The 24,949-nt window shown below is 46.2% G+C and overlaps 4 protein-coding genes across 7 annotated transcripts in view; 2 read left to right on the forward strand and 2 right to left on the reverse strand.

Annotated features, from left to right (window-relative positions):
• Nucleotides 1–753: 753 nt before the first annotated feature.
• On the reverse strand, nucleotides 754–2,485 carry LOC133280022 (5-beta-cholestane-3-alpha,7-alpha-diol 12-alpha-hydroxylase). The gene has a single exon (XM_061474314.1). It carries the CDS (start codon nucleotides 2,351–2,353, stop codon nucleotides 821–823), a length of 1,533 nt encoding a protein of 510 aa, XP_061330298.1. The 5' UTR covers nucleotides 2,354–2,485; the 3' UTR covers nucleotides 754–820.
• A 2,307-nt stretch (nucleotides 2,486–4,792) lies between these two features.
• On the reverse strand, nucleotides 4,793–9,301 carry ACKR2 (atypical chemokine receptor 2). The gene is given in 5 exon segments (XM_061474315.1): nucleotides 4,793–5,106; nucleotides 5,108–5,886; nucleotides 5,889–6,137; nucleotides 7,739–7,796; nucleotides 8,394–9,301. Coding segments are annotated over 5 exon segments (1,182 nt in total). The 5' UTR covers nucleotides 8,418–9,301; the 3' UTR covers nucleotides 4,793–5,034.
• Nucleotides 9,302–11,711: 2,410 nt separating this feature from the next.
• On the forward strand, nucleotides 11,712–18,305 carry HIGD1A (HIG1 hypoxia inducible domain family member 1A). 2 transcript variants are annotated; one of them, XM_061474290.1, is made up of 4 exons: nucleotides 11,712–11,716; nucleotides 13,493–13,600; nucleotides 16,450–16,584; nucleotides 17,335–18,305. In XM_061474290.1, exons 2-4 carry the CDS (start codon nucleotides 13,498–13,500, stop codon nucleotides 17,382–17,384), a joined length of 288 nt encoding a protein of 95 aa, XP_061330274.1. In that variant the 5' UTR covers nucleotides 11,712–11,716; nucleotides 13,493–13,497; the 3' UTR covers nucleotides 17,385–18,305. The 2 variants fall into 2 exon arrangements, with proteins under 2 accessions (XP_061330274.1, XP_061330273.1); XM_061474289.1 differs by lacking the exon at nucleotides 11,712–11,716 and adding an exon at nucleotides 12,969–12,992.
• A 610-nt stretch (nucleotides 18,306–18,915) lies between these two features.
• The window catches only part of CCDC13 (coiled-coil domain containing 13), a 31,458-nt gene continuing 25,424 nt past the window's right edge, over nucleotides 18,916–24,949 (forward strand). The window contains exons 1-2 of one of the 3 annotated variants that reach the window (XM_061474407.1): nucleotides 18,916–19,046; nucleotides 20,192–20,412. In XM_061474407.1, the coding sequence (XP_061330391.1) occupies nucleotides 20,198–20,412 (215 nt within the window). In that variant the 5' untranslated portion in view covers nucleotides 18,916–19,046; nucleotides 20,192–20,197. Of the gene's footprint in view, nucleotides 19,047–19,068; nucleotides 20,413–24,949 lie in introns of those variants that run through there. The other 2 variants (XM_061474409.1, XM_061474408.1) reach the window with 2 other exon arrangements.

The following is a 24,949-nucleotide window of genomic DNA, read 5'->3' on the forward strand; positions in this document are numbered from 1 at the left end:
GCTCATCAGGTGCAGGATGTATCTACCGGTGTACTTGTCTGATGTATGACCAGACAAGTGTACGGACCAGCTGACTATTTTCACACAATCTTTTTTCCTCCTCACAATCAACTCTATTTTCCTCCCCCACACAATAGGGACAGACTGTGCTGATCAGGGGCAGGGTGTATCTGCCAGTGTACTTGTCCGATGTATGACCAGACAAGTGTATGGACCAGCTGATTATTTTACCACAACCTCTTTTCCTCCCCACAATCAACTCTATTTTCCTCCCCCACACAACCAACTTTATTTTCCTTCCCATATCCCATAAATCCCTCCTTTTCACCTTTGGGTTTCCCCCTAAACATCCCACAGTGAGTTCTGTACAGTCTCAAAATGTTCTTCCCCTGGATGCCATAACACGTCCCCCATCCCTTGACAGCAATGCCCCTTACTCCAGCCGGTGATTGAAAGAGCTACTCTGGATGAACCATCATAATGGGTCTCATGCTGGGAACATGGAGGTGATGGCTCTGCTGGGACAGCCCTGGGAGGGACCTGGACAAAATACTTGTTTCTTGGAAGCCCTTAATTTGGGTTCCCACCTGCCAGTAAGTCCCTGTGCTCCTCTGGGCATGTGCAGACGGCTTTTGAGGGGATGATGGCCCCCTGGATGGGGGAAAAAAACACCTCCAGTGGTTGCTTCCAATCTCAATCATTCTGTAATTCCGTGATCCTGTGCTATCAAGTGTTGGCAGGACACTGATCTGATAAGCAGGGGATCATACAATTTATTTCACAGATAACACCAGAACAAACAACACAAAGACTTTGTAAACTAAAAGCGTAACCGGTATCTAAACCGAACATCACAGGCAGGCTGCATTGTCCCAAATCCCCAGCGGCTTATGTCTATGGCTGGGATCTCCTCTTCTCTGTTGACCAGCTCCAGGTCGTACAGACTCAGCATCAAGAATACAAACATTTTAATTTCAGTGGAAGCGAAGAACCGCCCAGGACAGATGGATACTCCTGCCCCCCAAGGCATGTTGAAGTATTTCAGCCTCTTCCCATTTTTGTAGAAATATTTCTTGGTGCCATCTGGGTTTATGAAGCGGTCGTACTTAAATTCATGAGGCTCAGGGTGAATTTCTGGGTTCATCTGCACAGACATGTGTGGGAACAGGGCCACCCTGTCTCCTTTGCGGAGGGTGTACTCTGTCCCACTGCTTGTCTTAAGGCTGATGTCCTCCAGAACAGCTCGGATCAGTATTGGGGCTGCAACCAGCCTCAGGGTCTCCTCCAGAGCACTGTCCAGAACTGGAGTCTGGTTTAACATGTCCCTAGTGACGTTAATTGGTGGGCTCCCTGGCTTCGTTTCTTGGGCATTCTCCCTTGAGACTTTATCTACCTCATCCTTCACAGCCTTCATTGCTTCTTCATGTTTCATTAGGTACAAGAGAAGCCAGAAGGCAGTTGGGCCTGTATTGCCTTGGGATGCCCAGAGTAGCATAAACATGAAACGATCCCGCATGTACTCAGGGACACCGTTTTCTGCCAGAAGCTGGTTTTGATCACTTATCCACCCACTGATATTGTCCTTTTGCCAGCTTTTCTTCACAGACAGCATGCTCCAGAAGAGCTTCTTCAGTCGTTCAGCTTCTATTTTGTCCTTGGGAGGCAGCACAGCAAAGGCCAGGCGAGGGAAGAGGCGGTCGTACTTCCGAAACTCATGGAACATCTCGTTGGAGTGGATGCGATCTTGCTCATTAGCTTTCTCCTTGTTTTCTGCCCCTTGGTGTGGCTGGGTGCCATATAGAGCCAGGTACCCAGCTCTGAAGACAATATTGTAGCAGTAGTCAAAGAGGCTATCCTCTCGCCACACTCGCTTCTCCTCTCCTGAGCTCAGGTTGAAAAGCATCAGCTTCTTAAAGTTCTCCATGGTGGCTTGTGTCATGACAGTGAGACCATCTCCCATCAGATGCTTCGTGCTTGATGCATGAATTATGCTGTGGTTGGCTTCAATGGGCTTGTAGCCAAAAACCTGCAGGACGAGTTTAGATGCAAAAGTCCTAAAATCTAATTTAGATCGTGATTCCTTCACAATGGCTCCAAAGCAGGATGGGTCCAACACAAAGGTGAAGTAATAGCCACCAATCAGCACCGTGAAAATATCCCCATGTTTTCTCTGCATCTTTTTCAGAAACCTTGAAGTGTCCTTTCTGAAATCCAGAGCATACCCCAGCCAGGGAATTATACCTTTGTCTAGAGGTGGTTCACCAGGTCTCTGTCTCCGAAACATACCCAGGAGGTAGAGCCCACCGAACAGTAATCCTATCAAGGTACAGAGGAGAATCTCGCAGAGTGCCATGAGAGCTCTGTGCCCATCCAGCACGTTGGACTACAACTAGATTGGGGCAGAAACGTGCTTTTTATTCCCATCCAGCAACGGATATGCAGATGTGAAGCTGACGACCTCTGTCCCTATTGGCAGGAAGCGTTCACCTTTCCCCTGTAAAGCACTGCAATGTGTACACTTCCCTTGATGAACACATATTTTTAAGGTGGAAGGTATGTTGTAATCAAGTTACCAGGCTGCTGTGTAAGGTGGATGGGTTTTGATGTGTGCTCTGTAGCAGCTTAAAAAGAATTCCCTTTCCTAGGCTGCATGGAGCTCAGGTTTTGAAAAAGAAGGTTCAGAGAATTTCACTCAGTGATTTCTGCCAGTAAGATCAGGCTATGGATACATGCTGCAGGCTGAAAACCTGAGAGAAAGAGCAGATGTTGGAAATGCTACTGGAAATGAGCTCAGGACCAAGGGAAGGAGGTTACAGCTGAGCTAATTTGGCCTCAAAATAGAAGAGAAGAAAAGGTCTCTAACATTTTGATGTTCTCCTGCACACAGTGTCCCATGAGTGCTTTCCCAGTGAGCGCTGCAAGCACTGCTAACCCGTACGAGGGTAAATCAAACCAAGTCTGCTTGCCCCATGAGTGATGAGGGCTTCAATCAGTTGCATTTGCTTTGCACCAGATGAGTCTGGAGTCTGCAAATGGCCAAGCCTGCCTCCTGGCTAGAGAGCAGCAGTGCCTAGGATGGATGCCAGCACTTTCTTCTGGGCCAATGCATGCACGCTCGGCACCTGCAAATCAGTCATGTCCCCTCCAGCCAGTGGAGGGCCCACAACCCTCTGCCCTCCTGCTCCCACCCCTGTATACTTGGCAGTTTTACTCATCTTCCCTTCTGCTTCTTCATCTCTCTTGCTCCCCATTCTCTGGACGGTGTCTGGGGATGATGCCAGGGATGTCACGCGCCCATCCGGCACTATGCCTCTGGGTGCTGCCACCCTGATCTGCACAGCCTTGGTCCCAGCCACTGGCACTTGGACCTCACAGCACCTTCATGCAGGATAGAATGACATTGTCACTCTCTATGTGAAAAGATCTAGTAAACCAAAAAGTATTTAATAGAATGTGAAAGAAAAAGTATTTAATAAGGAGATAGGACAAACTGCTGTGAGCAGTCATCGGGAATGTTGCTTACAGCCCCTTTTACACCCCCCCTTCCCCCATTTCCCCCACCTTTGCCCTTCCCCTGAGCATCCCATCATAAGGTTTGCACAATCCCACGAGCCCTGCTCTGTATGGGATCACAATCTTTTTTTGGTTTCACTTCCCAGCTGCATTCTCCTTCCATGTTCCCTCTCAGGGACCTGACCCCTGCAGTGACGGACACATCACAGTATCAGCTAGATATTTACTCTAGGTTTGTTGGTTATTTTGTTGGGCTTTTTGTTTGTTTGTTTGTTTAAAAGTTCCCATCCCTACCATTTTGGAAGCAGCTGGCAAGAAACAGCAGTGAAAACAATCCACCTTCCTTGATTAACTCAAAGCCCTTTTTGGTCCAGTAGTCTTGTCTAGTGATAAAATTAAGGTGATGAGTGTTTTCTTTTAAATTATTGATTTTATTTGTACAATTCCAGGCAACTCCCAAGTTCAATAGCTCGCCAGGCTGGAAAGGGCCCATGTAAGGTTCAAGAGTATCTGGGGTGAATAGTATCTTTAAATAAAGGTCAGCAAACTAGTAACTTTGAATTTTAAGGCTATATTGGCTAATAAGGATTGGCTAGCAGCTATACATGCTCTTCTGTTCAAGGAGGCCATGCTCTCAGTCTGTGGTTTTGCAAAGCCAATATTTATATTAAAGATGGTATCTGTGGGTCTTTCTATCTTGTCAAAACAAATCTTTGAGAAGGCAAATACCTCCACCACTGTTCTGCTAAGCACAGTTGGTTTTTTTCTCTTTCTCCCTGTTTGTTACTGGTTTGTACTTTGTTGTTGATCAAACTGATCTCTAATCAAAGATCTGTCCCTTGGAATGACACAGTTTCCTGCTCAGCAGACCTGAGTGTGACATAGCTCTTCATAACAGAGAAACTTGTCATTGGTCAGATAGCTTCATTTAAAGGTGCCTAATTCCTCATGTTGTCTCTCCTGGTAGACAAAGGGATGAGCCTGGTTGAACACAACTACCTGGCAGATGGTGAAAGCCAGAAGTAAAGCCACCCTCGAGGCTGAGCTTCAGGCCACCTGTGTCTGGCCTGATGAGCATGGCAAATCCATTCCCCAGCCCACAGCACAAGCTGGAGGATGACAGAATGGCTCTCCTCCATCAGACCCTTCAGACCCTTTGGGATCTAAGAGGGGAGAAGTTCCGCACAAGTTTCAGTTTGCATTTTAATGGCACAGCATCTAGACAGGCTGCTCCTTCATTCACTAGTGCCAAACAGGAGGTAGTGAATGACATTCACATACTCCAGACAGGAGCTGGGCTTCTCGCACATTAATAAAACCTGGTCAATCCTTTTATAATAATACCAGTCACAACAGAAACAAATCTCTCACGTACTTTTCCAATCCCAGTGTGGAAAATCCTCATCTTGATGCTGGTGCTAGGATGAAATATCTGGTTACTCACCAACTCCATCACACAGCCATGACCAGTAAAGTACACTATAGAGGGCATACACACAGTCTAAATAATGTAAATATTTATCATGCATTTGTGATACTCAACACTTCTATCTCAGCTGCATATCTGCTGCAAGATTGGCTTGTCTCTTGAAGGCTGGATGTCAAAGAAAGCACTTCTCCGGAAAATGGCCTGGGGGATCTTCCATAAACATAACCTGAATCATTTTTTCACAAAGGCATATAGAAAGAGGTTAAGACAGCAGTGGACAAAGGACAAACTCTCCGTGATCTGCATGGCACAGTCCAGTCGTCTACTGCTGCTTTCACAGCTCCTGATCACGCCAACATCTTGCAGGGAGTGAAGGATGAGGACAATGTTGTAAGGGAACCACAGGACAAAAAAGACACCCACCAGAGTAAGGACTAAGCAGAGTGCTCTCTTTGAGCCAGGCATCTGAGACATAGGGAGGACACACGCTATGCGGGAATAGCAGAACATCATGAAGAGGAAGGGAAAAAGGAAACCCAGGGTGTTTTGCATGACCCAAAAGACAACTTTCCAAAATAAGTGATTCTGGCCATAATCATGGGCACACACGATGGTTTTGTTGTGGATTTGTGTTGTGCTGGTGAAGAGACCATCAGGAATGGAGAGAAGTATGGAAAGGACCCATCCCACCAGCAACATGAGGATGGACTTCCTCCACGTCATGGAGCTATTTGAAGAGCAAGCATGAACTATCTGCAGACACATGTCCAGACTCATGCAGCTCACAAAACAGAAACCACTGTAGAAATTCACAGTGTACATGGCATTTAAGACCAGGCACAATATGTCCCAGGTCACCCACTGAGAAATGTACAGAGCCCAGAAAGGAAGGGTTAATAGCAAGAAGAAGTCTGAAACCATCAAGTTCAGCAGATACACTTTGGTAACTTCTTTTTCTTCTTGATGTCCATAATGAGAACAATAAAGAGGAGGGCATTCCCGGCCAACCCGACCAGGAAGACCACAGTACAAAACAATGGCAAAAATACTGTGCTGAAGGAGAGTACCTCTTTTTTTTTGCAGGGGCCATACTGCTTGTAATCCTCCTCATCCAAATACTCATACAGATAGTCACTCGAACTGGCAGCATCCATCAAGGCTGTAGCGGTTGCTGTTGCATTTGATAAATGGCTGCCTAGGAGCAAAAGACAAGTGAAGGGGATCAAAATGTTATTCCAATTCACACAGGAAAGGCAAGCATCACATCATGGAGCATTTTCCTTTAGTCCATAGGTTTAAATTTATGCCACTTTCTGATAAGTATTTTGTATCCTCCACTCCTTGGCCTTTCCCTATGGCATGGGGACAGCCGTCTACACATACATATGAAAATAAATAAAATAAAATAAAATAAAGTTCAATCTGGTTTCCTTACTCTGACATATTCAAACTTGAAAGCAAAAGAGCAGCCTCCTCTGACACAACTCACCACTTCCTTCTGATGCCACTGCAAGCTTTTGAAAAAAATTCTGCTCTAAGTTACAGGAAATCCTCCACGACACCTTGCGGTGAGCTGCTTTAGACTCACCCAGGTCACAACTGAGAAAGCAGCATCTCAATTCTCAGTGAAGCAGAACCTGCCACTGACACCTTTATGTTGATGCAGCTGCTCCCTCAGGTGAAATGCTCAACATCTCACTCCTGGTTGAACACTGATCCCTCTCAATGCCAACTCTAGGACACCAAGCTATGGATTTTTGTAAAAGGTATTAGGAAGTGTAAAATATGGATTCATAAAATCATAAAATGGTTTGGGTTGGAAGGGACCTTAAAGATCATCTAGATCCAACCACCTGCCATGGGACACTTTCCACTAGACCAAGTTGCTCAAAGACTTAATGAAGGTAAGGACATGTAGGAACCAAAATCAACTCCTGAATCAAAGTCAGAGGTAAAGATTTAGCTGGAAGGATGTTGCTGGAGTTGATCCTGCATGAGAGGATGCATGGGCTGAAACACTGCTGACCGAGGAGAGCGAGGGCCGTGAGGTTGGCCACTCCCCAGGACTGAAGGGTGGTGTCAGTGTTTAGACAGCTGCAATCCAGATTTCAGGAAATGATGAATGATTTGGAGAGCTTCCTACTTCTGCAGTCTGATTTTCAGAAAAAAAATTAAAAAAAAACCCCACATAAGAACACTACAAGGGTTTCATTTTCTAAAAGCCATCCAAACTGGGCAATGGTTGTCACTAAAAAGCCTGTCTTGTGCAGTGGGAGATGGGATCTGCCTGAGCTACCTCCCAACAGTACCATGAAGTTCATTGTGAGGTTTAAAAATCAAGCCTAATCACCAGGCTCTGAGAATAAACCAGGGCTGTCACAGAGAAAAATCGTGCAGATACCACTCCACCCCTAAACCATACCATTTTTCAGCCATGGCCAGAGATGCCCACCTTTCTCCTGGGGCTTATTCTTCCAGCAATCCAAGGCATGACTGTGTAGCTCCCTGCCTGCACTCACTCCTGCCTTGCTCTCTTTGACGATATTTCTCTCATTGCCCAGGAGACCTGCAGCCACCAAGTAATGATAAAATGAAACTGCTGGTCCCTGGTTGTGCTACACATCCCAAGGGGAACATACACCAAGGTGGCTCTGCAACTTCTAGGTATGGCTCCCTTCCCACAAACACCCCAGGAAAGGGGGCACACACAGGCTAAGCAAAGTACCTGAGGCTCAGAGTGGGGTGCTGAGGAAGCCTGTGGGTGTGCAGCTGTAAGGGGTGAAGTTGTGGACAAACCTGTTGTAGTCCCATGTCTAAAATTGTTCAAATACTCATTCCAGGCACTTCCAGGCAGCTGAAAACAGAATTTGTTTTGGGCTGGATTGAAATGTTTTCTTGATGTCTTGCAGTTCTTTGGTGATTGCCACAGGGCACTTCAGACAGCAGCCACACAGAGCAGAGATCTGCTATGGGAGAGTGATACAGTAAGACTGTTCTGGGCATTAGCTTATATATATATATTTCAGAGAAGAACCGTGCTTCTCTATATGCAGCTCTGACTGTATGCCCTTGAAAGGAAATCAAAGCTCCCCACCCTTCTGAACACAGCAACACCCAGCAAGATTCTCAAACACCTCTCCCCACATGCCCTCTGCTCCCATAACAGGACAAACCATCTCCAAAGTTTCCATTTCTGGGTCTCTTCCAGCCCACCAGGATGCCTTTTCTCCCTTTGCCGCATCTTCCTCTCTCTGCACCATGCTGGCGCTGACATTCACATGCCCATCCCCATAGCTCATAGTGGAAAACTGAAAACATAGGCTGAGCTCAGAGATTAATTCCAAGCTTGCTGAAGCACCAGTGCCTAGGAGCTGGCTCAAGAAGAAAACAGAATTTCTCCAGGTTTCTCATGCTGCTTTGTCTACAAGTAAGAAGGAGAAAATGCACTTACAGGAGCTTCTTCTCCTGTCCCCATCCTGCCAGATGCTTGAATCAACTTTTAGGAACCTCTTTTACTTGTGTAAGAGCATGGGCAGGAAATTTGAGTTCAGCGTGACCTCCCTGGTTTTGTTCTGCCTTTCCTGGTGTTAATCAGTGGGTGACAGCACTGAAGGAATCATCTCCACCCCACATCTGAGCATGAATCCCTCTACAATATCTAGAACTGGCACCTGCACCCAGAGTTGGGCTTTGGCACTTGAGATACCCCTCAGGACACAGCACCTTCTGCCACCAGTGCCATGAGGACCCAGCACCCTCCTTCATAAACACAACCTACTCTTGTATAGCTGGAGTCAGACTTCACATTAGGGATGGCCCGAGCTGCAAGGGCCAAGGATCCATGTCAGCACATTGTGAATATCACTGGTGGATCCTGTGCACCCCAACATGCACGGGCTGAGTGGTGAGTCCACACACAAAATAGTCTGAAGCAGGCTCCTCTGGGATGTGCCACACCAGGGTCACCCAGGCAAGCACACAGACCAGCCACTTGCTTAAAGATAACCAGTTGCTTTTGCTTTTCTTCTCTCCATTCCTCCATGCATGCTTTGCGTCTGTGCTCCCTGATCCTTCTCTTTTCTTTGCCCCATCTCCTTCCAATTAAGTGGTATTTTTCTTTCTCTCTGTTCCATCTGGATTTGCTGCATACCAGCCCCAGATGTGGCAACAAGTTCCCTCTTTTTCGTTTTCTAAAAGCTTTCATTAGTGGAAATATTTGTGGTTGTAGAACAGACGGATATTAAGATTAGATCATGTCCACCCTGCCCATGTCCCAGCTCCCCTGGGCAGGACTGGATCTGCTTGGTCTCTGCACTGAGAGGCTCTCAGGGCTGAGCCCCTGCTGTAGAAATCTGCATTTTTTTCCAGGAAATCTGAATAAGCCACATGCTACTTGGATGGTGCAGAGTCCTCATCCCCTGCAGAGCAGAAATGGTTACCAGTGGGGCCGTCGGGCCCTGGCAGCTCTGTGGGGACAATCACATGTCTTTTCAGGCACTAACAAAGCCTTGCAAGTGGTACCAGAATAATGAGCTTATTGCCATGGTTGAAGATACAAAGATTGACAACAGCAGAGATGTGCCAGCCTCCTGGCACTGCCACAGGGACGCTGGGGGAAGCTCCATGGCACAACCCTTTGCTTGTTTGTCAAAGGTGTCTCTGATGAAATGGATTATTGGAGAGGTTTTAGAACATCACTGTTGTTGAGTGGTCACCTAGCAGCTCATTTCCTTCAGCCCACCAACAAACAGGGCCACAGGGAACACTCTGACTGTGTCAAGGCCATCCTCCATGCCAGCTCTGGTGTGCTTTATAAATCCCAAGCCACCTTGGTAAAAACAGGAGAAAAGAGCAGCAGCGATGGCCACAGCTCCAAATCCAACCTGCCCCATGGTAGGTGGATTTGCAGAGAGAAATATATTATTTTTACCCATCTTCGTGTTTGCTGCCATCAGCTGGTGTACATGTGTGCCTGCATTTAAAACATAGCCTATAATATATATAGGCAATGTACAGATTATTAAGAGAGCAAGAAGCTGATTGCAAAGCTGAGGCACCAGACATGCACACAAGGATGCTACAGCTGACAACAGTTTCATTAGCCCAGCAATTACAATGAAATAAGTTTTTTGTTTTAATTGAGTTTCTCCCCTAAAGCACATATTGCGCAGATCTGCAGGGATTTAAATATGCCTCTAAGAGTCACCAGAGAAAGTAGCCTTCACAGTAATCTATTACAAGATTTTAACTCAATTCGGGAGCTGGTAATTGCATAGATCTTTTAAATTTATTTTATTTTTTAGACTCTGCAGAGCCCTAATGGCTTTGGCAATTAAGGTAACCAGATTACTGGTAATAGGGAGCACATTTAGAGAGATACAGCAGCTATCTGAGCTGCTTTCTTTTATGCTTCTGAAAATGCTGTGTCAGTGGTAGGGTGGCCCTGCAGGAGCAGCAGCTCTACGTCCCCCGTTGCTCAGAGCTGGGGAGACACAAACACTGCACCAGAGCACTGCAAAGCCAGTCAGGGTTTTTGGAGAAAAGGACTCTGCTATTTTGCTCTGACAAGTGTCCCCTGGTTTATGGGAGGGGGTTAGGCATCTTCAGGATCCTAGAAGATTTTTCCAGCTGCCCCAGAGTCTGGTTTGCTTAAAGTGAGAAGCAATTTGTGGGTTGTCTTTGGGCTTCAGAATCCACTGCCTGGCATACAGCAGGTGCAAAGCGAGCTCTGTTTAATAGCTGGAATTCAGGAAAAAATAGTCAACGAGACAGCTGAGTATCAAGATAACCAGACCGATGGAAATCTGGCCTCTGACTTTTGAGCTCTGCTACAGAGCTTCCACCTGATGTCACAGTGTGAGTTTATATTGACATGAGAAGTTCTGAACTGGGGTTGTTTAGTCTGGAGAAGAGAAGGCTCAGGGGGGCCCTTATCACTCTTTACAAGTACCTGGAAGGAGGTTGTAGTGAGTTGGTGTCAGTCTCTTCTCCCAGGTAACAAGCGATAGATCAAGAGGTAACCTCCTCAAGGGGAAGTTTAAACTGCATATTACGAAAAATTTCTTCACTGAAATGGTAGCCAAGCATTGGAACAGGCTGCCCAGGGAAGTGGTGGAATCACCATCCCTGGGACTGTTCAGTGATATACCTGGCCCTCGGTGATATAGTTTAGTGGTGGACTTGGCAGTCTGCGTGTTAATGGTTGGACTTAAGATTAACTTGAAGGTCTTTTCCAACCTAAATGATTCTACGATTCCAAGTTACAGGAAAACTGCAAAGCTGTTTTCCCATCCTGCAAATGACAGCCTAAACCCCTACGTTCGGGGGTTCAACCCGGAGCCCCTGCGTTTTGCAAACCCTAGATACTCGTGCCCGGCCGCCATGGGGAAAGGGTCCAGCTCCGCGCAGGGCCGCGTCCCGCTGTCCGTTTAGCAGGTCTGAGGGGCGGGCAGCGGCTGGGACGGGCCGGGCTGCTCCAGGTGACAGGGCCGGATCCCCAGCACGCCTCCACGCCAGCCCCAGTTCGAAGAGCCCCGTGATCACATCCCGCCCCGGCCTGCGGTGACAGCGGCCGCGCTCTGGATTGGCTGTCGGCGGGTGGGTTGCCGCGCGGCATGCTGGGAGTCGTAGTTCTCCGGCCCCACCCGCGGGAGCCTACGGCCGGGGAGGCGGGGCGCACCGGGCCAATAAGAGGTGGGGGGCGGGGCCAGGCGCGCAAACGCCGGCCGGTTTCAGGATTCAGGAGGGCAACGCAGCGGCGGCGGTAGCAGCGTGGTGAGGAGGACCTGTCCTTGGAGCGTAACTGGGGAGGGGACCCGGGGTGGCGACCCTAAAGCTGCGGGAGGGTATCGGGGGCAGATAGAAGGGCAGAGGCCCGGGGTGGAGTGGAGGTGCATGGGGCTGGAGTGGGGCAGAGGCCTTGTGTGGAGTACGAGGGCCTAGTGCTGGAGTAGAGGGAGGGCCCCGGGCGGGTCTGGGCGGGGGAAGGCAGCCCGGTGGTTCTGTGGGGTGCTAGGTCCTGTCACATGCCCACCCGTGGCAGAGCCACCCCTTGTGGGTGCGGCACGGGCGTCCCGCGCCTCCCTGCTGCGGTATGGGGCAAGTCAGGGCAGTGATGTGTCCCACGGCCACACGAGGTGAAGGTCACGGAAACGTCTCGCGGTGGACAAATTGCTTCACTTCGCGGTATCCTTCCCTTGTGTGAATCTCACCTGCGGCTGTTCCCGCCTCTCCAGCGTGACGGAAGGGTGCGGGGGGGGGTTGTGTGTGTGCCCTCTCAAGTTTCCTTCTCCGAATGAGTCAGGCTAAAATATAACTTCCATTTAGCAAATAAGGGTAGCGGTAGGAGGCACAGAAAGGCCAAATCCTTTGGCCTGCAGAGGCTTGCGTGTTTAGTTTAAAACCCAGGCAGTCTGAAATGGCTGCTAACCGGGGAATACAGCCACATTTGAAGTGCATCTTTCGCATGTTAATTTAAGCCCGTGCTTAAGTTAAATTCCTGATGGCTTATTTCAAGAGCTTGGAGTACATTCATGTGCCCCCAAGGTGTACGTGGCTGCTGAGCCTCTTTATGGCCAAACAGGAACAATACAGGTAGAGGTTTTTCTAGTAGAGAGCTTTGTGATGTTGTTGAACTAATTGTGCTGGCATAAACAGTCACCAATTGAAGAATTATGCTTGTGCCAAGCACTGAAGAAAGAACAGGTTCTCAGTGCAGCTGCAATGGGGACAGGACAAGAAGCTGGCAGGTTTTGGTGGATGGTCTCTCTGGTTTGGTGATGATGGCTCTGTGAGTACAGCCCTCCTCATGGCCATTGCTGCTTTTTCTTTAACTAGGGGGCATGTGAGAAATCACCTGTGCTGCAGCAGAAACTCTGATCATCCTCCTGATGTGCCCCCACATGAGTCTGTGCCAATCAAGGGCTTCACAACTTGCTTTGGCTCCTCCACAGCTGCCATTTTACATTCTTGCATTTTCCAGTAGGCGTTTGAAACCTTACTGAAGTGTCAGATGAGGTGGGAAGAGGTGTAGTGACCAAAAAGCTGCCAGGTAGGGCTGACCTTCTGCAGCAGCTTGCGCTTTCCCCAAGCGCTTCAAGTGCCGCTCTTGGCAGGGAGCGAAAGAGAAGAAATGATCTTTCCTGAGGTCAGAGCTGCTGTTAGGGAATTGTCTGTGGAAATAAAGCAGTGTGGTGGAGGACAGATGTCCTGAAAGGAAATGCAGGCAGTGACCAGAGCTTTCAGTGGCTTCTTGCTGCCCATGAGGGGCAGCTGGGGTCTGTAATTGTGTGAAAGCCATGGCAGAAATTTGTTGCTTCAACGCTGTTTCTTTTGTCCTGTCCTTCCCTTTCCTAGTATGCAATGATCTTGTTTTCCAGGACTTCACTTGAATTAATTCATCTGTATATAGCTCATCAGCTCGAGTCTAGCTGTTGTGCTTTTATCTTGCTACTCAGTTCACTCATGGACTATGTAAGGGAATTTATTTTTCTAAAAGTTCTCTTAACTTGGTGTTTCTAAATCCTGAAGAGAGACTCCTTGTCTTCACAGCCACTATGTCATCTGGCCAGGAATCCGTTTTCCCTGAATATGAGACTGAAACCAGTCAGACATCAAAGCTGTTAAGAAAATTTAAAGAGACGCCATTTGTACCAATTGGTAAGTATAAAGATGAATAAATATGTTTACACATAGATCTTTCTTTTCACGGGCGATCAGTAGGGTTAATGCTCTTTACCTTTTTCCCCATTAATGGGAAATTACTTTGAAATTACTTCGTTGTGTAGGCTTTTTGTATGCTGACAGTGGTATTCCTTCTGCCCAGAATGGTGTTTGTTCTGCAAGATACAGGGAAATTAATGATTCTTGTTAGCTTAAATAGAAACCTCAGAACCTACAATTGCAAGTGGGAAAAAAAAACAGCCAATCAGCACACCCTGAAAGATTGATTAGGTGAGCTTAAAAAAGGATGTTTAGGTGATCCTGTTAAGTGTTAGAGACTGTGTTTTCTAGCCATTCTGGAGTGTACGGTTGATGGGAAATACGTGATCTTTACAAAGTGACTTTAAAGCCAACAAAATACAACTTAGAAGTGTCTAAAATACAACCTGCCAGCTAAATGTGGCACCCTCCTCTGCTGCTATCCTTAGTTTAAAATGCATTTTCTTAGTAGGTTTTGCAGTGCCCCAGCTTGAGGAGGCTGTTGAAGTTTTCAGCCTCTCTGCTGAAACCCTGAGAAAGCCTCAGAGGAGGGAGAGGGTCAGTTGTATTCATCCCAAGAGCTTTCCTCTGACTGGGAACTGCCTCTGATGTGAGACACGTTTTGATTTCCAGCCGCCTAAAATGGAGAGCAGTCAGGTCACTTGGGGTGAACTGTTTCAGGCGTTTGCCAGGAGATATCTGTCACCAGTCCGTGTGGTCACAGGACTTTGCTTTCCAGCTTCCTAGGGCATACTGTGAACTCTGTGAGTTCAGGTTTTCCTGAGCAGATTGGCACAATTTAACCTTCAGCCTATGCTGGAGCTAGCTTGAGTGCCCTAAAACTCTTAATTGGTATTTAATGAAGCTGCCACATGGGTCGTGCACCAGTGAAAGGTTTACGGCTTCACAAGTGGAACTGGTGATACTCCTGTTCAGGGAGACAAGCTGTCCAAGCTCTCATTGGTAAAATATACACTACACTTAAAACTTGGCAGCCTCTTTTGTGCTATGTAAATAATCATCCTAAATAGGAAATGAAGTAGATGGAATTGGGAAATCTTATGCATTGGTGCTCTGTATTCCATGAGACCATCAGTATACACAGGTTGGAGCTGGCATATCCGGGGCTGTGGTTGATCTGTTGAAGAACAAAAAGTTCATTCTTTCCCTGTGAAAGAGACCTGGCTGAATCTCTCCCCCCACATCACAGGACCAGTAACACGACTTGTCCTATCCCAGTGAAAGTTGTCTATGTGTGACAACACCTAAAATAACAACCTCAAGTAGGATAGTGGGTATGTCAGGCTGCACCCACATGCTGGGGGTCAGATCTGCAGGTGAGTAGGGTTCTTGGATGTGAGCTTCTGTCCTGGAAAGAGGATGTAAGCAGCACTTACTCCTCCTGAAAATTAGCCAGGAAACTCTGAGCTACTGCTTTGGCATTTTAATGCTAGTGGAAATCCTAGAATGGTTTGGGTTGAAAGGCACCTTAAGGATAGGAAGAAGTTGTTCCCTGTGAGGGTGATGAGGCCCTGGTACAGGTTGCCCGGAGAAGCTGTTGCTGCCCCATCTCTGGCAGTGTTCAAGGCCAGGTTGGACGGGGCTTTGAGCAACCTGGGCTTGTGGAAGGCGCCCCTGTCCATGGCAGGGGGGTTGGAGCTAGGGTTAGGGAAGGGACCTTAAAGACCATCCAGTTCCAAATCCCTGCCACAGGCAGGGACACCTTCCACTTGACTAGGTGTCAAAGCCCTGGCCAAGTAACAGCTGGAGTTTATAGACAGCAGACGATCAAGAGATCTGAAGATCTCTAAAGATCTGTATTCTTGCCATTGTTACCAAAACAGTGAGGCAAATAGCTGCAAAAAACCAGCAGCAGCAACTAGCTCATTAGCTCACATTTGGGAAGGATTTACTTGATCATGTAAAGGAAACCACAAAAGCCTTTAAATAACAAAAAAAGAATTTTTCAGTGTCTAAGGTTGCCTCATAAGAGTACCCCTATTCTGCCCTAGCCGTTTTTATGTAAGATTTTGTGTGAATGGCAGAAGGTGCCTCTGAAACTGCTCTGCTCTTGTAGGAAGCAGGAAATCTATGGAAAGTATATGAAGACCTAAAATGGTATTTACCGCTACAGTCTTACTTAGTTTTGGATCCTTTTCTATTATATGGGTTTCAGTTGAACCGTTGTACCATCACATGGTTGACTGGTTTTGGCCCCATGAAATCCTGTTTCTGCTTGATGTCATTTAATTTAAAAGCTATTTTTATATTTCATAATGTAACATAATCTAGGAATTATATGATGTTCTCTGTAGCTTGTCTCTTTGTGTATGAAAATGACAATCTCTTGCTCTTCTTTGCACTGACTTGTGCATAGAATGAGGGGACACATGAGTGGATTCAGTAGACAGGGCAAGACTTGTCATCCACATAGAAACAGTAATTTGACCAAAGCATGGTTATTTTAGAACAGGGGGAAACGCCTCAAGTCATGCCAGGGGATGTTTAGCTTGGATATTAGGAGAAATTTCTTCACCAAAAGTGTTATCAAGTGTTGGAACAGGCTGCCCAGGGAAGTGGCTAAATGGCCATCCCTAGAGGGATTCAAAAGACTTGCACATGTGGCACTTAAGGACATGCTTCAGTGGTGGCCTTGGCAGTGCTTGGTTGACAGTTGGACTTGATCTTCAGGGTCTTTTCCAACATAAATCACTCCATGATTCCCAGGGTATTTTGTTTAGATGGGTCACTTCACACATCCCTGATGTTGATCTCGACTCAGAAGGATGCTTGCCTCTTTCTTGCAGGAATGGCTGGCTTTGCCATGTTGGTTGGGTATGGGCTGTACAAATTGAAGCACAGAGGTGACATGAAAATATCGCTTCACCTGATTCACATGCGGGTGGCAGCCCAGGGCTTCGTCGTGGGAGCGCTCACGTGTGGTGCGTACTGAACAGGAGGACCTCTCACATCATCTCTTCTCTTAGTGGTTTACACAGCCTGCATGAAATGTTGGGGTGAAAGTGTGCCATCTGTTACATTTTAGGATGTTTATGCTCATGACTGGTGTTTGCTCAGACTTCCTAGAGTAGTGTGAATTTTAACTACACATTTAATATTAAGCTGTGCTAACTCTGAGAGTAGAAGTTTTGACTGCTTTTAGATGTGGAAAGTTATGTGAGGTTCTGCAGATGTTGAAATTAAGAGGTAATAAAAGAATGGTCTGCCATTAATATTTCCCCTTGTAGGTATGTTGCTGTTCCTGAATATAGCACATTGGAAGACCAGTTTATGTAGAGTGTAGTATTATATATTTTTGTATATATATTTTCAGGACTGAACGTACCAGTGTGTACATCCCAGGTCTTATCTGAGTGTTTCAGCTATGTATGTGTGTCAGTGCCTATCCCGTGAAACACTGTTGATACTGTATTCCCAGAAGTTACAACAGAGAAGCCTGACTGCAAAGTAAACTAGAATTAGCTTGGGATCAGGATTTTCATATACAGTATAATTCCATATCAGATTTCTCTGTATATGAAGAAGTCAGTGTTCATCACTGCTATAAAAAAAAAAAAAGAGGAAGGGAAACATTATTTCATGACTGAGACTCTCTCTTACTCTTCAAATTGAAACTTGTTACTTCTTGTTTAACAAAGCTTTCCGATTGTGTTTGTATTTCTGTCTTGTAGGTGTGCTGTATTCGATGTTTCAGGAGCATGTGCTGAAGCCCAAAGAGTAGCAGAAAGCTCATTGAAATCTCTGTCCTGGTGGTTGCCTGTGTACTGCAGCTACAAACCTCCTATCAAGGGGTTCTTGAGGAAGAACAAAAAACACGATATTAGAGAATTGCCCTGTATATATTTGGTGTACAGAACACTGTCTTGGAGCTGGCAGCCTAAATGATTGTGCACTGGGGTAGTGGGTGTCAGGGTCTGCTTTGATTGACATTAGCATATCCCAGTTTTTAGGGGATATAGTAGAGTACAATGCCTTTATCTTCTCCTCAACTATCAATACTTTCCTAAAATTGGTGGCTTCTTTTCCTGCCGTTGCCCAAAACCACAGTCTGAACTAGCTTCTATGAGGCATTGGGCAGCATGTGGAGGCCAGGCCTGTAAGTATCGTGAATGCTTTGCTGTCATTTTCTATCTTGTGTATTTGTCAGCCTCCATCTTTGTAATTTAGAAGCTTCTAGTAGCACTAAATGGTTTCTAAAATATTGAGAGAGATATGAACATCTATTTTATTTTTTTTATTTAAGGCATAAGTACTTGGTATGTTGCAGCTATTTAAATGTTATATTTATTCATTTTAATGAGGACACAGGCTCCCTATTTTTACTATAGATTTTCAGACTCTTGAATTGCTATATTTTGTAACTTTATTTACAGTGTTCTTCTGAATAACATTTAACTGTAACGTTTAAAATAGATATTGTGGAAATTAACCTTTATTTGGTGTTCTAATGCTTTCAGCTGAAGTATATGATATAGCTCTGATTTCTGTGGTATCATTAAATTTTTAACCATTTAAATCTGAAAAGGCCCCATAATCTTTGAGGTGTTAAAACCCTTCTCTGTCAGTTGCTACTGTTATTTTACACTTGGACCCCTTGTATCTGCAACAGCAGTCACAAAAATAAATATGTTGAGAAATCCAATTTGTAAAAACCTCATTTTCTCCTCTTAGCTTACATTCCATGGTGACAGTATGATGTCTGTGTAGCAAATACCACAAGGTCTATTCTGCACCTCTGTCTGTGACATATTGTACAGCCCAGTGGGAGATAAAACGTGAATAAATATATGAGCGCTAGAGGTAACAAGTGTTTGGCTATGGATTTGTTGGGGGGTGCGCCCCCTGTGCGTGCCTGTTGCAGAGGAGGGATGAGGTGAGCGTGAGCTCCTGTACCCGGATAAAAATCGCCTAGGAGGGTGCGATGTTCCTGGAGAGGGCATTCCCAGCCGGCACAACTCTGCCGTCCTTGGCTGCTCCCACAGTTCTCCCTCACCGGGGACGAGCGGCGAAGGCGAAAGGAAATGCTCCTCCACCGCGCAGAGACCTTTTCCCGTCACCGCCTTCCTCCTCCCCCTCCAGGGGGTGGGATAAGGAGCAACCCATTCCCTCCACTGCCGCACCCCGAGGGGCCGGGCTTCTACCGGGAAGGGGCGGTGCTGTGCGCGGCCGATCGGACCTATCATGGCGGCTGGCCTGAGGGGTGGGGCGCATGCGTGGCCTTGCCCTTTCCCTTCCCTGGTGGCCTGGGTGCCGTTGCTATGGAAACCGCGTGGGGCTGCGGCTGGGCCGGGAGCCGGAGCGGCCGGGCCCGTCGGGCAGCCAACAGGAAGGGGCGGCTGGCGGGTCCCTGCCGCTGCCCTCGGGGCCGGGGAAGGCGGTTTCGGTAGGCAGATGGGCAGGGAGGTGCGGGGGAGGCAGCGCGGCGCCGTCAGGCCGCAGGACAAGGCGGGCGTTGCGCGGGGAAGAGAGGGACTCCCATCTCCCCACACATCAGATCGGCAGCAGAACCCCTGTGCCAGGTTTGGACTCGGTGCCCAGGCAGGTTGTCGTGCTTAAGATTGTCCTCTGGCCATCGTTCATACCCACGGGGCTTGTGGCTATGCAGAGGCGCCGGACTCCGCTCTTTGCTCTTGTCAGTTCATAGTGCACCCTGTCGTGGTGCAGGCTGCAGTGCGTCCCTGCCCACACAGTACAGACAGGCACAGAAGGACGTGGCCCGCGTTTCTGCACTTCATCAGGATGGTTGCTGCCCTAGTGTCAGAAAGGGCGTGTGTTAATTACTCAGCAAAAAGCCTTTGATAGTTTTTACTGATTGTTCTTCCGAGACCAAAGGTGCACTTGGGTTTTTTGCTGACGCTAAATGTCAAACAGAAGGAGAAGCGGCTGGAATACATCAGAAAACTGCTCATCTTTAGTCATACTTAGTAAAGCTCTAGACATTTAAGTGGGTAGCAGTACTATCGCTTATAATGTTATCACTTAATGCTCAGAAATCTGGGGAGAAATATAAGTCACGCCCTTGGTGTCTTGTGCCCAAAAGGGAGCATTAGGATAAACAGAGATCTTCTATCCTTTGTCAGTCCCACATTAACCCCAAAATGGAGGGATCTGCACCTTTCTTTGGAACATGGGAAGGAAGGCTGGATGGTTGCCAACAGTTTGTGTTCCGTTTAGTGAGTGTACCATGGTGGCCTGCTGCACTCTTGGATTTGACCGCAGCTTGCTCTTCATTAAAAATGTTTATTTAAATGATGCGTTTAAAAACATTTGAGAACATTTATTTTTGGATGCTAAAGTGGAAAAGGCCCCAAAACGTTTTTGAAGGGTGCTTGAAAACTGTTTATAGGAAAAGGCACTTGAAGCAAGGCAGTGGGGTTGAGGATCCCGGTGGCTGAGAGGAGGAGGTGACAGGGAGGCTGTGCAGAGGTCAGTGAGGGAAAATTGTAAAGCAGTTGTTAGAGGAAGACGTTCTTCAAAGAGATGTTGATCTCTGCTTGCTGTTGCTTTTTCTTCTTGTTAGGCTTTTAGTAAACAATGGAGTCAAACATAAAAGAGAATGAACATTTTCAAAGCCAATTTAAGGCTTATCAAGAACAACAGCAAAAGCGGCTGCGAAATCTAATGGAGAAGAAGGAAAAGCAGAATGGTCAGAAGGGTGATAATGGCAATACAAAGGAGACTTTCAGAATCCCTAATGATCTAAACCTCTTTGAAGCAGGACAACCTTTAAATGAAGATGGTGGCAAAAGGTAAAGCTGTAGCAGCACCATTTCCTCAGGAAGTCACAGAAGTGTATTTAGCATACGTTTTTATGAAACTCATATTAAGTGGACAGCAGGCTTTCTTCACATATCAGGCTTTCAGTATACTGATGTCATGGTTCCCAGGCTGAAAGTCAAAAACACAGCAGTGCGCCAGCTACTAAGAAGGAGAAAAATGACTGCTACTGCTGAACCCAGGACAGCTGAGAAGACTTCCTCTGTCTCTATAGTATCTATTCTTAGGGCACTATGATGTGCGCTTTATTTTCAGTGTCTCACAAATGAAGAGTGGAAGGACAGAGGGGTTAAGGGTGACATGCTAGGGGCAGCTAGGTACTATCTGTCAAAATCCAGTCATTCAGGATCACTAACACTGTTGGTTAGTTCCTACCTAGCCTTGTAAACAAACAAGTTCCCTATTTGAATAATTTCCAGAGACAGATAAGGACAAAAATGCTAATAGATGCACCCCGGGGCCTACAGAAAAGTATTTCCCTGGCTATCTTTGCACTACAACCTGACTTAGTAGATGAAAAGACAGCCAGCTATGTAGGAGGGTCTCATAGGCAGAGTTGCCTCCTGGTTAAGATACTTGACAGGGTTGTACAAGGTAAGGTTTTAAATCTTACTGGGGACAGGGGGTTGGGTCTTCGTCACCCACTGGGGCAGTATCTGGATTACCAGGACACCGGACATTATGGTATGGATCTCCCTTGGTCTTGTTTTTAGAGCTGAGTTACTGGAGCAGAGAATTGAAACTTCAGCTGACATAACTTATCTTCCTCCTAGGATATAGTTGGTTGGTCTTCCCTTCTGACCCAACTGATTTTTTTTTTACAAACTAGAACAGGTCCGAAGTTGGACACATCCCAAAGATGTCTGTAGTGTTGGCTGTTCAGGTATATGCTCTGTGTTAGTGGTGAAGCCAGCTGAAGAAATTTCTGCTTCTACTTCCCCCTTGCAGCTGTGCTGATACAGCTGTTTGCTGGAAACTGGATTCACTTTCTGGAGCAATAGTACTTTTATCTCAGATCATTTCAAGGAGGAGGAGCTGGCAGCTTTGCCAAAACCAGCAAATCACAGGTGGAAAACCACAATTAGGCATATACCTTTGAGATAGTTTTCTCTCCCAGCATCTGGAGTCGGGAAGGGCACTTCTACCAAAGTTTATCAAGCCACTCACCAAGGTTTATTCATTCCCAAATGCAGATCTTCCCTCTGTGTTACTCTAGGCAACTCCCTGCTCAGCTTGTTTCTGGGAATTGCTTCCTGAAATGCCCAAGTGCATTAGCTGCAGCAGACCTTCTGTGCAGATGCAGGGAGTCGAGGAGCGAACCACTGAAACTTGCAGGTGCTTCTGGAAATGTAGTGTTCATGCTGCTCAGGAAGTCTGTGTAGAAACAGGGAGCTGCTCTCTCCATTGCATCATACATTGCATACTTTACACATGGGTGCCTCACTATGGCTGTTGGATTTGCCAAGTTATGCTTCTGATGTGACCTCTACCAGCTGTCCTCTTCCTTCAACATTTTGTTCTGATAGTATATGGAAGATTACTATGGAGATCTGGGGTTTTTAATATATATATATAATTTTTTTTTTTTTAAATGGAGAGAGAGACTGATGTGGATTTGCCTAGTGGAGGAGAAGGAATAGGTGCTCTCATAGCACATCCTGGTGCAGTGTGCATTCCCTGACATGCAGAGTGTAAGAGAGTCCCAGCAGTTTTCTGTTATTTACGGTCCAGTAGTTTAGGTCTGAGTAATTCAAGAGCTATTATGTACCTCTGTTTTCAGTGATGCTGACTGTTGAAAGTCCCCATTTGACATTGCAGGTGTAGCAGATTTATCTGGATTGTCCTTTGCTTATGTACTTCTGTGTTCAGCAAAAGAGGGGTTACGAGTGTATCAAATCCAGGCAGAATTTGCTTCTGGAATGGATTCACCAGGATGTACTTTGCAGTATTCCCATGACAACACATAAGAAACTTGTTCCAGAATAACAGGACTCCATATGGTCCGCAGTGGCAGTGATTTCAGCACGTCAGTGTTGTTTATAGCAGCAATGGAAAACATCCTCCCCTCAGAAGTTTTGCTTCCTCTGAGCCTTGGGAGTTTGTTTTTCCTTCCTCTGTCCCACTCCCAAATTTTGTTGGAGTGGTTAGCTGAGGCTTCTGTCTTTCTGGTTTGTTCTTTCTGTCATTTTATCCTTCCTAGTGGAGGAATGGTTGGACTTGATCTTAAAGGCCTTTTCCAACCTGCTTGATTCTACAATTCTACTCTGTTTGGTATATTTAAGATTAAGTGATTCTCTCCATCACATGGAGAATTTGTAACAGAGTTGGGAAAGACACCAGAATTTCAGTTACAGACCCTGTTCATAAGCTTCACCTGTCTCTATTTCCTTGAACTAGAGTGAAAAGGGTTACCTTTTGGTGGCCTGTTTCTTTTGGCTGACTTTCTGTAGCTGAGCCACTGGGGTGGAAACTGATACCTCCTTTGCATATGTAGAGTCAGTCTGGGGTGGGTGGGATGGAGACGTTTCTCAGAGCAGACTCCAGCTCTGTGCAGCTAGTATTTGTGTCCATCCTACTATAAGTGCTTTTTGGTAAGACTTGGAAGCCAGCTCTGAAGAAGACATCGCTGCTTCAGGTGTGATAAGAGCTGAGAGCCTTTTTTCATGTTAATTCGCTAACTTAAAAATCCTTTTGTCCACATATCTCTAATTAGAGCTGCACACTTCTATGAGGGGTTGCATGTAGGAATAACTTAGTTTTGCCTCTTTTCTGCTCAGAGTGCTGCTTGCTTTCTTCTTTTATGTAAACAACTGCCTTTGATCTTCCTTTGATATGCAGCTTTGAAACACAAGTGCATTTCTTATCATCTCATAAATTGACTGTGCTGTTTATGGCAGTGCTTTAAGGGGTCATTTCTTTCTGATATGTACTTATGGACTGAGCACTTAAAAGTTTCAAAGTCCAGTTGGAGCAAAAAGCTTGCTAACACTTTTGAATAGAAAAGATTTAGGTGACTGCTGAGGTAACTGACCTGCCTGGCTGTGTATATGTTTAAAGACACTGGTATATACTGTAACAACTGGGCTTAATCCAAATCTCTGTGATCATGCACTGTTCCAGATTAAGTCACCAAAATGCAAACATTTAGGGCCATTCTGTAGATAATAGGAATCCAGGGGTCAATTCATCTGGCTGATTTAGGTGTCTAATGGTATTTGAGATGCTGTAGGAACTTCCACGTGGGAAGGATAGGTAGGACGCGGAAGACCTTCACCCTTCAGTAGCAGCAGCTAGGAGGTGAGTGCGCAGCCCAGATGGCACCTGTGTATGAGTAACTGAACTGAGTCCCCTCCTCGGGGCACTTAGTGGCACTGCAAGAGCAATTCAGATGGCAGCTAGTCTGTAGGCAGTACTGCTTGTATTGACTGGACCTCCTCTGACTTTTGTGTGCATTTTGGCTTGCTGCTTAAAGAGAGGTGCCCATGTCTTGGTACGGAGTGGGACCCCATCCTGAAACTCAGATAGAGCAAGATGAAGAAACTCAGATGGGTGGGGAGAGGAAACTCAGAGGCCGTGCAGGCACAATGGGAATCATGGACATGAGCCAGCAGGGTCTCTACCACAAACTTATTTACCAAAGACAGTGTCAGTACAACTTCTCTAGCACATTTGGTTTCCTCCCTTCCATTCATTGCTTGCTGCTGGCTAAAAGGTGTGTCTAAAGTTGGAGGATGTTAGTAGTTCCTGGATTGGCTCGTATGTCTACACGTAGGTGGCAAGTGCTCTCTGAGATGCTCTTGATTCTTTCCTTGGGCTCCAGTAATATTCCCAAGAACCCTATGTCATGGCTGCTGGCCTCACATAAGAAGCTCAGAAAATCCTGGGGCATCACAGATGCCTGATTGCTCACAATTGAATTGATCCCCCAAGGCCTTAGCATCTAGGTTTTACCTTCAGAGGAACCATCACATGAGGACAGCAAAGAGATTGAAGCTATTCATTATCCGGATGTCTTAGAGAAATAAAACCCTTAAATGTCACTAAATGTACTGAAGAATAAGAGAAGCAAGACTACTTCCTCCCATTCAGAGGGGGTTTTGATATTCTTTGTTTCTAAATTAATTCCAAAAAGCAACATTAAAAATGCAGACTGATGCCAGTCCCTGCCTTTGGGCTTCCAAGCAAATCAGATGAGGACACAGGAAATGGGTCTTTTGTGAATTATTATAAAGCATTAATTTTGAGGAAAGAACCTCAGTAACAGGTTTTGTAGTTGTTGCTCTGTTTGCTTTGGTAATTATGGAAAGTAAAGCCTGAATGTTATGGATGCTGAATGGTGAGCCTGTCTAGTTTCTCCTGAAGAAACACGTAAGTAAGACTGAGTGAGATGAGATTATTCAATGACTTCAAGACCGCTAAAAATATGCCTGTTCTGTGATGGTTTGCCCAGACAACACAAGGAAGTGCAGAATTTTTTAAGAGGAAGTGTTAACTGAATAGGTCAGATCA

This window comes from Pezoporus flaviventris, unplaced genomic scaffold (assembly GCF_033815535.1).
Source record: "Pezoporus flaviventris isolate CSIRO_AGI_PZ_B2104156 unplaced genomic scaffold, CSIRO_AGI_Pfla_v1 ptg000079l, whole genome shotgun sequence".
NCBI lineage: Eukaryota > Metazoa > Chordata > Aves > Psittaciformes > Psittacidae > Pezoporus > Pezoporus flaviventris.